The 13,389-nt window shown below is 37.4% G+C and overlaps 1 protein-coding gene across 1 annotated transcript in view; it reads left to right on the forward strand.

The window, feature by feature from the left end:
• The window catches only part of LOC148945082 (FERM and PDZ domain-containing protein 4-like), a 122,502-nt gene that overhangs the window by 59,781 nt on the left and 49,332 nt on the right, over positions 1 to 13,389 (forward strand). Inside the window, exon 4 of the mRNA XM_089098939.1 lies at positions 8,175 to 8,317. Coding sequence (XP_088955065.1) covers positions 8,175 to 8,317 — 143 coding nt within the window. The remainder of the gene's footprint in view (positions 1 to 8,174; positions 8,318 to 13,389) is intronic.

Consider the following 13,389-nt stretch of genomic DNA (forward strand, 5'->3'; position numbering starts at 1 on the left):
TTTGTGTGTGTGTTAGTTTTGGCGTGTGTGTGTAAGTTTTAATGTGTTTGTGTGTAAGTTTGTTTGTGTGTGTGTGTGTTTGTGTGTGTGTGTGTGTTTATGTGTTTATGTGTGTGTGTTATTTTTTGTGTGTGTTTATTTTGTCGTGTGTGTGTGTGAGTTTTCGTGTGTGTGTGTTTTTTTGTGTGTGTGTTTGTAAGTTTTTTTTGTGTTTTTTTGTGTGTTTTTTTTTTTTATATTGTTTTTTTTGTTTTAAGTGTTTGTGTGTGTGTGTGTGTAAGTGTTCGTGTGTCTAATCTTTTGTGTGTGTAAGTTTTGACGTTTTTGTTTTATTGTTAATGTGTTCGTGTATATTTTTTTGTGTGAATTTTTTTGATCGTGTGATTTTGTAATTGTTTGTGTGTGTGTGTGTGTGTATTTGTGTGTGTGTGTGTTTTAGTTTTTGCGTGTGTGTGTAAGTTTTCGTGTGTGTGTGTGTAATTTTTTGTGTGTTTGTGTAATTTTTTGTGAGTGTGTGTAAGTTTTTGTGTGTGTGTAAGTTTTTGTGTGCATGTAAGTTTTTGTGTGAATGTAAGTTTTTGCGTGTGGGTGTAAGTTTTGTGTGTGTGTGTAAGTTTTTGTGTGTCTAAGCTTTTGCGTGTGGATGTAAGTTTTTTGTTTGTATTTTTTTTTTTTTTATCTTTTTTTTGTTTTTTTTTTTTTTTTTTTTTTTTTTTTTGTGTTTGTGTTGTTTTTTTTGTTTTTTTTGTTTTTGTTGTGTGCGTGGAATTGTTTGTGTGTGTAAGTTTTTGAGTGTGTGTGTAATTTTTATTTTGTGTGTGTGTAAGTTTTGTGTGTGTGTGTGTGTTTTATTGTTTGTGTGTGTGTGTGTGAGTGTTTTTGTGTGTATGTGTAAGTTTGTGTGTATGTGTGTGTGTGTGTGTGTAAGTGTTTGTGTGTGTGTAAGTGTTTGTTTGTGTGTGTATGTGTAAGTTTTTTTTTGAATGTAAGTTTTTGTGTGAATTTAAGTTTTCTTGTGCATGTGTAAGTTTGTTTGTGTGTGTGTGTGTGTTAGTTTTTGTGTGTGTGTGTAATATATGGGGTGTTTGTGTATGTTTTCGTGTGTGTGTGTGTTAGTTTTATTGTGCTTTTGTAAGTTTTTGTGTGTGTAAGTTTTGGCGAGTGTGTGTAAGTTATCGTGTGTGAGTGTGTAAGTTTTGTGTGTGTGTGTGTGTGTGTGTGTGTTAGTTTTTGTGTGTGTGTTTGTGTGTTTTTTTTGTTAATGTGTTTGTTTTTGTGTATGTGTGTGTGTGTGTGTGTAAGTTTATGTGTGTGTGTAAGTTTTGGCGTGTGTGTGTGAGTTTTCGTGTGTGTGTGTGTTTAAGTTTTGTGTGTGTGTGTGTGTGTAAGTTTTTTTGTGCTTGTAAGTTTTCGTGTGCATGTGTAAGTTTTTTTGTGTGTGTGTGTCTGTTTTTTTTGTGTGTGTTTTATTTTTTTTGTGTGTGTGTGTAAGTTTTGTGTGTGTGTGTGTGTGTGTAAGTTTTTGTGCGTGTGTGTGTGAGTTTTTGTTTGTCATGTGTAAGTTTTGTGTGTGTGTGTGTGTGTGAGTTTGTGTGTGTGTGTAAGTTTTTGTGTGTGTGTGTGAGTGTTTGTGTGTGTGTATGTGTAAATTTTGTGTGTGTTTGTGTATGTTTTTGTGAGAATGTAAGTTTTTGTGTTCATTTCATTTTTCGTGTGTTTGTGTAAGTTTTTGTGTGTGTGTGTTTTTGTGTGTATGTTTGTGTTTTTGTGTGTAAGTTTTCGCGTGTGTGTGTGTAAGTTTTCGTGTGTGTGTGTAAGATTTCTGTGTGTGAGTGTGTGTAAGTTTTTGTGTGTGTGTGTAATTGTTTGTGCGTGTTTGTTTGTTTTTGTGTGTGTGTTAGTTAGTTTTTGTGTGTGTTAGTTTCTGTGTGTGTGTGTGTGTATGTTATTGTTTGTGGGTGTAAGTTTTTGTGTGTGTGTGTGTGTAAGTTTTTATGTGTTTGTAAGTGTGTTTGTTGTTTTATTTGTGTTTTTTGTCTGTGTTTTTAGTTTGTGTGTGTGTAATCGTGTGTTGGTGTAAGTTTTGACGTGTTTTAGCAATTTGTCGTATGTGTGTCTATTTGTTTTTGTGTGCATTTATTTTTGCTTGAACTAGTTTTTTTGTTTGTGTGTGTGTGTGTGTGTGTGTGTAAGTTTTTGTGTGTGTGTGTAATTTTTTGTGTGTGTGTATTATTTAGTTATATGTATTTTAAGAGTTTTTTTTTGTTTTTATTTGTGTGTGAGTGTATGTAATTTTTTGTGTGTGTAAGTTTTTGTGTGCATGTCTTTTTGTGAGTGCATTTATGTTTGGTCACGGTTGTTTTAGTTTTTGTGTGTGTGTAATTTTTTTTTTGTCTTTTCTATTTTTTTTTTATATTATTGTTTTGTGTGTTTGTGTAAGTTTGTGTGTGTGTGTGTTGGTGTATGTGTGTATTTTTGTGTGTGTGTAATTTTTTGTGTGTGTGTGTGTAAGTTTGTGTGTGTGTGTGTGTGTGTAAGTTTTGTGTGTGTGTAAGTTTTGGGGTGTGTTTGTTATTGTTAGTGTTTGTTTGTTTTGTTTTTGTGTGTGTGTGTGTGTAAGTTTTTGTGGGTGTGTGTGTGAGTTTTTGTGTTCATGTGTTAGTTTTTGTGTGTGTGTGTGTGTGTGTGTAATTTTTTTTGTTTTTGTTATTTTTGTGTGTGTGTGTGTGTGTATTTTTTTGTGTGAATTTTTTTGTTTGTCTGCTTGTTTGTTATCGTGTGGTTGTGTAATTTTTTGTGTGTGTGTGTGTGTGTGTGTAAGTTTGTGTGTGTGTGTGTAAGTTTTGGCGTGTGTGTGTAAGTTTTCGTGTGTGTGTGTGTAAGTTTTAGTGTGCATGTGTAAGTTTTTGTGTGTGTAAGTTTTGGCGTGTGTGTGTAAGTTTTCGTATGTGTGTGTGTGTAAGTTTTGTGTGTGTGTGTGTGTGTGTGTGTAAGTTTTTGTGCGTGTGTGTGTGAGTTTTTTTGTGTTTTTGTGTTAGTTTTGTGTGTGTGTGTGTTTGTGTGTGTGTGTGTATGTTTTTGTGTGGGTTTTAGTTTTTGCGTGTGTGTGTAAGTTTTAGTGTGTTTGTGCGTGTTAGTTTTGTGTGTGTGTTTGTGTGTGTAAGTTTTTTTGTTTATGTTATTTTTTGTGTGCATGTAAGTTTTCGTGTGCTTGTGTATGTTTGTGTGTGTGTGTGTGTGTGTGTGTGTAAGTTTTTGTGTGTGTGTGAGTTTTTGAGTGTGTGTGTGATTTTTTGTTTGTGTGTGTGTGTAAGTTTTTGTGTGTGTGTGTGTGTGTGTGTTTGTTTTTTTGCGTGTGTGTGTGTGTTTTTTTTGTGTTCATGTGTTAGTTTTTTTGTTTGTGTGTGTGTGTGTGTGTGTTATTTTTTGTGTGTGTGTATGTTTTTGTGTGTGTGTGTGAGTGATTAGGTGTGTGTGTGTATGTTTTGTGTGTGTGTGTGTGTAAGTTTTTGTGCGCATGTCAGTTTTAGTTTTAATGTAATTTATCGCGTGAATGTTTAATTTTTTTTTTGTTTGTGTGTGTGTGTTTGTAAGTTTTTTTGTGTGTGTTTTTTATGTTTTGTGTGTATGTGTATGTTTTTGTGTGTGTTTAAGTTTTCATGTGTGTGTATGTTTATGTTTTTGTGTTTGTGTATGTTTTTGTGTGTGTGTGTAAGTTTTTGTGTGTGTTTAAGTTTTTGTGTGCGTGTATGATTTTGTGTGTATGTAAGTTTTTGCGTGTGGGTGTAAGTTTTTATGTGTGTATGTGTAAGTTTTTGTGTGTCCAAGCTTTTGTGTGTTGATGTGAGTTTTGTGTGTGTGTGTGTGTAAGTTTGTGTGTGTGCGTGTGTGTGTGTAAGTTTTTTTGTGTGTGTAAGTTTTTGTGTGCGTGTGTGTGTGTATTGGTTTGTGTGTCTGAGTGTGTGTGTGTGTGTATGTTTTTGTGTGTAAGTTTTTGGGTGTGGGTTTAAGTTTTAGTGTGTGTGCGTGTGTTAGTTTTGTTTGCTTGTGTATGTGTTCAAGTTTTTTTTCGTGTGTCTGTGAGTTTTTTTGTGTTCATTTTTATTTTTGTTTTTGTGTGTGTGTGTGTTAGTTTGTTTGTGTTTGTAAGTTTGGGCGTGTGTGTGTGAGTTTTCGTGTGTGTGTGTGTGTGTTAGTTTTGTGTGTGTGTGTGTGTGTGTGTAATTGTTTGTGTGCATTTTATTTTTTGTGTTATTGTAAGTTTTAATGTGAATGTGTTTTTTTTTTTGTGTTTGTGTGTGTGTAATTTTGTGTGTGTGTGTGTGTGTTAGTTTTGGCGTGTGTGTGTGTAAGTTTTAGTGTGTGTGTGTAAATTTTAGTGTGTTTGTGTAAGTTTTGTGTGTGTGTAAGTTTTTGTTTGTGTGTAAGTTTTTGTGTGCATGTATGGGGACCGGGGGAGGGCCTTTGGGGCCCAGGGAGGGCGTTTGGGGATCTGGGGCCCTTGAGGATTGGGTGGTCTTTTGGGAGCCCAGTGGACCTTTGGGGACCGGGGTGGACCTTTGGGGGCCCGGGGGACCCTTTGGGGTTGGTTGGCCCTTTGGTAGCCCTGGGATTTTTGAGGACCAGGGGAGGGCCTTTGGGGGTCTGAGGAGGGCGTTTGGGGGATAACATTTCAAAATTTTTACTTTTTAGTTTACTTTTTGCGGCGCATCCCCGCTGCGGCGCATCCCCTGCCGAGCGCATCCCCCGACTCGCGGCGCATCCCCTGCGGCGCATCCCCTGCGGCGCATCCCTGCGGCGCCTCCCTGCGGCGCATCCCTGCAGCGCATCCCCTGCGGTATGTCCCCTGACTCGCGGCGCAGCCCCTGCAGTGCATCCCCAGGGGGCGCTGGCCGGGCCGGGGGCACGGTTCGGGCCGGGGGGCCAGGTGAGGCGTGGGGGAGGGCAGTGGGGGTCGAGGGGGCCTGTGGAGGGGCTGGGGTCCCGTTGAGGAGCAGATGATGGCCTTTGAGGGTCTGAGGAGAGCGTTTGGGGTCCGGGGGCCCTTTGAGGACCAGAGGAGGGCCTTTGAGGGTCTGAGTAGGGCGTTTGGGGGGCTGGGGCTCTTTGGGAGCTTGGGGGACCTTTGAGTACCGAGGCTTCCTTCGGGGTTGGGGTGGTGGGGATCGGAACCCTTTGGGGTTGGGGTAGAGGACCTCACAACACTGTTCAAATGGAACTTGTGTATTATAACGACCACAGAGTTTCACCCTCAAATTCTCTTCTATAACCTTTCAAATCTTCTTTTAGAATGTCTCTAACTGTTTCGCCGAAATAATTCCATAGCCTATCTAAAACGGTTTCGCCCAAATAATCCCTAAACGTAATTTCAGCGTGTTCCTTGTGTTTGGCATCTCTGCGCTAACGCATTTCAAATTATTAGGAAACCCTTTCCCGCGTTAAAACAATTCATCGCTAAGATGTTTCTTGGAGAATTGTTTCCATGGCCTTTGGTTATTAATATCCTTTGGAGTTCGACCAAAAGAGTTGTTTCCGAAGCAAAAACATTAATGACTTGGATCTATTCCTGGAGAATCGTTTCTATGCGAAAATTTTTAAAGTCTGACAGACGATGTCATTGGTTGATTGATCTGTCAAGAAATGGGAATTAATTTGTTGTTTCTAAGGGGAATTATTGATTCACGATAGGGGAATTGAGGTCGACAGCACAGGTGTCCTGATTCCCACGAGAACCACGTGGTTTATGGTTTTCTCACTGACAAAATCCATAAAAACATCAAATAAATCGATCAACACATGTAACCATCCATGAAAACAGACATAAATGTGAGAAAGTTCATGTTTTTACAAGTTAGAAAATTTCTGTTTTTTCATTCTCAGTGAGAAAACCATAAACCACGTGGTTCTCGTGGGACTCAATAAGGCCCTTCTACTGCGGATGAAGATTTACTAGATGTTTTCCAGAGAAATTGCTTAAGGATTGTTCTGGGTACCCGGCTGACTGACCGTATTTCAAACAATAGGCTATACGAAAAATGTGGTTCAATACCGCTTTCTAGGTCTATAATGAAAAAAAGGTTGAGGTGGTTAGGGCATGTTTGGCGGATGTAGGATGACAGATTGCCGAAGATTGTTCTTTTAGGCCAACCATCTAGGGCTAACCGGAAAGCAGGTCGTCCCCGTCTGGGGTGGTAGGACGTCATAAAGAAAGATTTAAAGGAAATGGGAACTTCGTGGGCGGGTGTAAAAGGGAGGCTTTGAATAGATTGGGGTGGAGGAGGAGCGTGCGTAGCTGTGTTGGCCTCAGGCGGCTTGGTGCTGCGATGAGTTGTTGCAGAAAAAAAAAATAGATATATATATATATATATATATATATATATATATATATATATATATATATATATATATATATATATATATATATATATATATATATATATATATATATATATATATATATATATATATATATATATATATATATATATATATATATATATATATATATATATATATATATATATATATATATATATATAAATCCTCGATATCTTGAACCATTTTCAATCACCTTGGAAATACCTGTCTAAGTCGAAGAAGAAACCATGCATAATTCGTATATATGCATAATTGCATATATTCCATAGAAACCATGCATAATTCATAATATATGTATATGTATATATATATATATATATATATATATATATATATATATATATATATATATATATATATATATTTATATATATATATAAATATATATGCATAAATATAAATTTTTTATATTTTATAATTATAGTTTAACAATTATAAATATAAATTGTATAAAACAAGTTTAACAATTATAATTGATAATTATCAGTTAATAATTTTTGTCATTCGCTATTAGTGTTAACAATTAATTGTATTATCCACAATTAAATTATATCGATAACTTTAATATTAATAATTATAAAGGTAATTGATAATTAACAATAAAAACTATTTCTATAATTATCGACGTTAAATAAGCTATCCAGTAACAAGGGTTTTTGGCTGAGAATACCGAAATCAAACATGGCTATGCCTGATATGACCAAGACCGTATTACTAGGATAACATCGTTTTGAAATCAAGCTTAGTCCTACTTCAAAGAAAATTTCCTTTTAAATTATTTTCTATATTGCTTTTTAATTATTTTATTTTCTTTTAATTTTTTAATCTATTTCCTTTTTTCTCCAAGGAAGATTGAAACGATCATATCATTCTTAACGATAAGCTTACATTGAGCTAGAGACAAAAGGTACACTGCAGCTGTTAACAAATCTTTTGGCGTTTTATACAAAGTTCAGAGTTCATTTATTCATCAATAAACTTACAAGAAAAGCTTCAACTTAGTCTTCCCCGTAAGGTTCTATGACCAGAAAAAAAACAGGGGAGAAACAAAAATGAAAAAGATGCATCAAAAACAAATTTTCAACAACATGCATTCACATCTTCAAGAGACTGGACATACACGCACACACATACACAAAAAATCCTATAGATACATTAAAGAAACATTTTCAACATCATGCATTCCCACCTTCAAGAGACTGGACATACACGCACACACATACACAAAAAATCCTATAGATACATTAAAGACACATTTTCAACATCATGCATTCTACACCATCAAGAGACTGGACACACACGCATACATAAAAAAAATCTTTAAGAAAAACCCATAACAATCCCAAGAATCACAAGCTAGGCAGGGGAGTACAATATGATTCCACCAACTCAATTATGCATCCAACCCAATCCAGAGACATCAACATCAAGCAAAACCGTGGCAAACTTAATTACTAACTAGAAGTTCTCTAAAATACTTTTTTAAGATACCAAACGAGCGGCAGCTCCGTGCAGACTTTAGGAGAGTGTTCCATGTCATGTTGCACAAAAAAGATAATAATTTAGCGATAATAATTTGCATAAGATAGCCATAATTTTAGCGCAATGGGAGGGGGATATCTATATGAATACCGGAGAATTGCAGTACATGATGGGAAAAATCGTATAAATTAATAGATTTCAGTTAATCTGTCCAGTATGCGCCTATATGTGTATGTATCTCAACCACTACTCCCCCCTTCTTGTGCCTTAATTATTTTCTATTATAAAGCTCATTTTGTTTTATTTCTTTCCAGTGTTGCAATGACGTAGTCCAAGAACGGTTTGCTCCTGAGCTCCAGTATGATCTTGCGTTGAAACTTGCCGCCTTGCATATTCAACAATATGCTGCTGTAAACAGTGCCTCACCTAACAGTAAACTAACAATTAAACACGTTGAGTAAGTTTCTCCACTCTGCTGCCCATAAAACGTCTTGTTCTCAGCCCTATTTATGCCCTCAACTTTCTTAAATAGATATATTCTGCCTTGTATGTATCTGAGTTTTAGGAATAATAAATAAATTTAATTTTTCGTACTTAAATTTTAAATTTTAAAAATTAAGGGCTATTTGACTCCCACCCTAAAGCCTTGTCAGGGTTGCCATCACCTCTGTTGGGAACATTAATGAGGTGACTGATTGATTCGCATCTTGTGAAGTAGTACACTCGCCCTTAAAGCTAATAATTATCTTTGTTCTTTTTTTCGAAGGCTATATATGTGTTGTTGCTGTAGATTAAGGTTGCACTGTGACTGCAAGGTCCTCAGGACCTGATACCTTCAAGATGACAATACCTAACATCCTTCTGTTTCTGTTGACCTAAGGAGTGACAAATGTCTTTTATTGTGTCGTGTCAACGTCTTTTGCCGTGCTTCGTTTTTTCAACAATGAGCCGAATTACAAACTTCTTTCCCGCGACAAAACTTACCTAAAATCTAAACTTCATAATTTGTAATTTTAGTCATTCATGTTTTCTTGCTCTCAAGCGTCATCTTTTTTCATTATTATAGCTATTTTCGATAGCATTTCAAAAAGCTCCAAATAGAACCTCAAGACTTAGAAGACTTTCATACAAAGACCTTAACTTTTTGATTGTTTGTAGATCAAGGGTGCCAATTCCTAAGACCATAGGGGGGGGGGGAGTATCACTCGTTGCTCTGGTCTGGAGAGATCACAAGAAGGAATGACATTGGTCTTGCGCTAAATAGTCTCGCAAGAAATGCATTCCTCTTGCATGAAGCCGTATCAGACAGACTAATGAAGTCCCGCTTTGGACACAAACATGGTAGAATGACTATTGTCTTATGCTATGCCCCAACCAACGATTCTAACGACACACATAAGGAGGAGTTCTACTCTGCTCTGACCAGATGTCTCACGACAATTTCCCCCCACGATTTAACTGTACTTCTTGGTGACTTCAACGCAACAGTGCGTGATGATACGAGCGTTTGGCGTGGCGTAATTGGCCCGGTTTCTCCCGACCAACATAACGACAATGGTCTTTGCCTACTTGAACTGTGCCAATCCCATGATCTATTCACCGCAAACACTTACTTTCAACGCAAAACCATCCACCAGTACACGTGGTATAGTAATGACGGTTGCACAAAGAAGATGATCGACTACGTCATTATGTCTAAATGCTGGAGATCATCTCTGAAAAACTGCAGAACTTACAGATCAGCTGAGCTCGGGAACGCAGATCACAGGCTTGTGTGTGCTGAAGTCCATCTCCGCCTTCAATCCTAACGATCAGAAAGAAGGCCAGTTACTGCAGATATTGGGAAACTCCAGGAGCCAAATACTCGCCTGAAGTATAGTATTGAGGTATCAAATCGCTTCGAGCTCCTTGGCACAGTTAGCAGCAGTGAAAACACCTGGAAGTATTTTAAATCGCAGACAAGCGAAGCAGCATAATTGGTGCATGGCAAGAGATGTTTTCCAAAGAATTCTTGGCTAATGAATGAAACACAGGAGGTTATGGAGCAAAGACGGAGGGGCAAGACTCCTTGGGGACATGGTGACTTATCGGAGGCTTAATGGAGTGCGAAACAGTCTCATTTACCGGGATCGAACTCAGTTTGTTACAAGGAAAGTTGATGAAATTGAATTAGCAGCAAAAAAAAGACGTGGGTAGACTGTTCAAGCATCTCCGAGATCTTACGGAAAATAAAACTCCTACATTGCGACCTGTCCTATCCCTGGATAGGACACTTGTCTCTGATGAGGGAATTTTCCTTGAGAGGTGGAAGGACCGCTTCGGCTTGCTCTTAAATAATACTAGCCCGTCTGTCTCTCCAAATAATAGTCCCAGCGAATCTACTAGTCAAACGCCTGAAGCAGATGTTCCTCCATATGAGCCTTTTAGCCCCTCAAAAATTGGAAACGCAGTTAAAAAGTTCAAAAATAACAAAGCTGCTGGTATCCGTGGCTTAAGATCTGAACTGCTGAAATAAGCTGGTCCTACAATGCTCCTGTTTGTCCACACTCTGTTCTCCACAATTTGGCAAACCGAGTTAATTCCTGAAGATTGGCGAATAGGTGTCGTCATCCTCTTATGGAAAAGAAAAGGCTCTAGAAAGGACTGTTCAAACTACCGTGGAATAACTCTGCTGTCAGTCCCAGGAAAACTTTTCTCAAATGTTTGAGAAAAGTTGACAATTTGGCAAACTGAGATAATATCCTGAAGATTGGCGAATAGGTGTCGTCAGCCTTTTATGGAAAAGAAAAGGCTCTAGAAAGGACTGTTCAGACTACCGTGGAATAACTCTGCTGTCAGTCCCAGGAAAGCTTCTCTCATTGATCCGACAACTGGATCGTTGTCGGAATATAGTTCGTGGGATTCGGCGACCTAAACACGATTAGAAAGATAATAGAAAAAGTAACGGGGTTCTGCCAGATGGCTGTTTTCACCTTCGTTGACTTCCGTGCTGCGTTCAAATCAGTAGACCGAGGGGCACTTTGGAAGATTTTAGCATCGAATGGACTCCCAGAGAAGTACTGCAGACTCTTTAAGGCTTTAGACCATGGCACAGAGAGCTGTGTTCAAGTCAATGGTTGGTTCAGCCCATTCTTTAGAATCACGACAGGGATGCTTCAAGAATACGCAGTGGCCCCAGAGCTCTTCAATGTCGTCATAGACCACGTTATGACAAAGACGAATTCATGTCTCAAGTTTGGAAATCGCGTCATCTCAGATGTTGATTTTGTTGACGACCTGGCCATCCTAGTGGACTCCACGAATCAGTTGCTGAAATCGCTTCAAATCTTACGAGAACAGGCTGGAACTCTGGGACTGCATATAAACTGGAACAAAACGAAAATTATGGCCATAGACCCGTCTTCCCCTGCTGTCCTTTCTCCAGTCAGTCTGGACAGAACAACTAGCATAGAAGTTGTCCAAAGGTTTACCTACCTCGGATCCACGATTTCTTCAGATGGCTCCCTTCTCCCCGAGCTGCAAGTAAGGCTATCCAAGGCATCTTCTGCCATGGGCAGGTTCAACCGTCACCTTTGGTGAAAACCGAATATCAGTCGTTTAACCAAACCGCCAATTTTCAACGCCCTCGTCAGTGATGCTTTATGGAGCTGAGGCTTGGCAAGTATCAGCCGCAGCCCTAATGGCCATCGATAGATTCCAGTCAAAGATTCTGAGGAGGATAGAAGGTCTACGGTGGGTCAACTTCGTGAATAACGAGAAGCTGCTGCATCTCACCAAGCAGTCCTGGTTTTCTACCGAAGCAGCCGAGCGTACCTTATGGCGGCTTGGACATCTACTTCGAATACCCTCGCACTTACCTGCAAATATGATCTCCGACTTTGGCCCTGTCAAAGCCGGTTGGAAGCGACCTTGTGGCCGACCAAAGAAACGATGGTCCGACAGCGTATCCGAGTTCCTAGCCATGGTAAATATCAGACCGAGTGGATTGCAAATCCTTGCAATGGAAAGACGTGGATAGAGGAGGCAGACGTTACTCTACGCTGGGTAGTACCCGGCAGGAGACCTAAGTAAGTAAAGTAAGTATAACAAATAAATAACAAGGAATACAAGACAATAGGCTTAGAGAAGAAAGGGGATGATTCTCTTGACTTAGCTATTTTTCCAAAAACTTCTCCTGTCCCAGCACTTAAGGGAGAAAGGGATCCTGCAGCTGTAATCCGATCTAGGTCAATTTTGCAAATTGCCTGACCAGCTGTGTTATTACTCATTTCTTGCTTATGTTCTTACTTACTTATTAATTTTCTTACTTTCTTTCTTAGATTCTATCCTAGATATGGTATTTCAAGAAAACAAATCATTAGAACGAAGAATTGGTGAAACCTATAGAATAATCCAAACATATTGGCTGAGAACTTCGCTCATTCATTTTTAGTGCCAAAAAATGAGAATTATAGCCTATACATATAAAAAATCTGTAAAACGAAGTAAAAAGACAAAGTTGAAAAACAGAGCCACCCAAGCAAACTGACTTCAAAAAGGGGACAGAGAAATATATTAGGATACAGAATCTCTTTTTAAAGCTAATCATATATATATATATATATATATATATATATATATATATATATATATATATATATATATATATATATATATATATATATATATATATATATATATATATATATATATATATATATATATATATATATATATATATATATATATATATATATATATATATATATATATACACACACACACATATATATATATATATATATATATATATATATATATATATATATATATATATATATATATATATATATATATATATATATATATACATTCTTAGACCACACTGGCTATACATGCCACTATACATGCTATATATATAAGCTACTTAGTTCTTAAATCAAACATTGAAGTAACTAAAATAATGCATGGTCTTTATAAATCATCTAAAAAAAAATCAGCCTTTTTCTTGCCACCTGCTTTTACAAAACAAAAAAAGTCATTAAGAAGCAAAGCTAATGAGCCATTGCTGGATAGCAGGAGGGGGAATCTGTGAGGAAGTGTCTCTTAGGGCTACGTAAATAAGGTTTTCTAGCACTAATTTTTATTCACTATTAGGATAACATAGAATGAACATTCGAATTCTAAAAAAGAAGAAAAAGTAAAAAGAAGAAACGGTAGAGGAGTTGCCAAAAATTAGAAAATGGTAAAAACAGAAGTAAAAAAAAGAAGTTCATGTATAGAATAAGTAAAACAAATAGGAAATTTTTCCCCGACCAGCGGTGCCTACTCAGGAAAACCAAGCTATACACCGACCAAAGTGGTTATTATAACCAAAAGTTTGCATAAAATGCGCCATTTAAATTGCAGATAACTAAATTCAACTACTACTTCTACTAATAGTAACAACTCACTGCCGCACTAAGCCACCTGAGGCCAACACATCTATACACGCTTCTCGTCCACCCCCTAAATTAAACCGCTACACCCTTATCCTACTATGAAAAATAG

This window comes from Artemia sp. Qi Xiang Cuo, chromosome 13 (assembly GCF_049724085.1).
Source record: "Artemia sp. Qi Xiang Cuo chromosome 13, ASM4972408v1, whole genome shotgun sequence".
NCBI lineage: Eukaryota > Metazoa > Arthropoda > Branchiopoda > Anostraca > Artemiidae > Artemia > Artemia sp. Qi Xiang Cuo.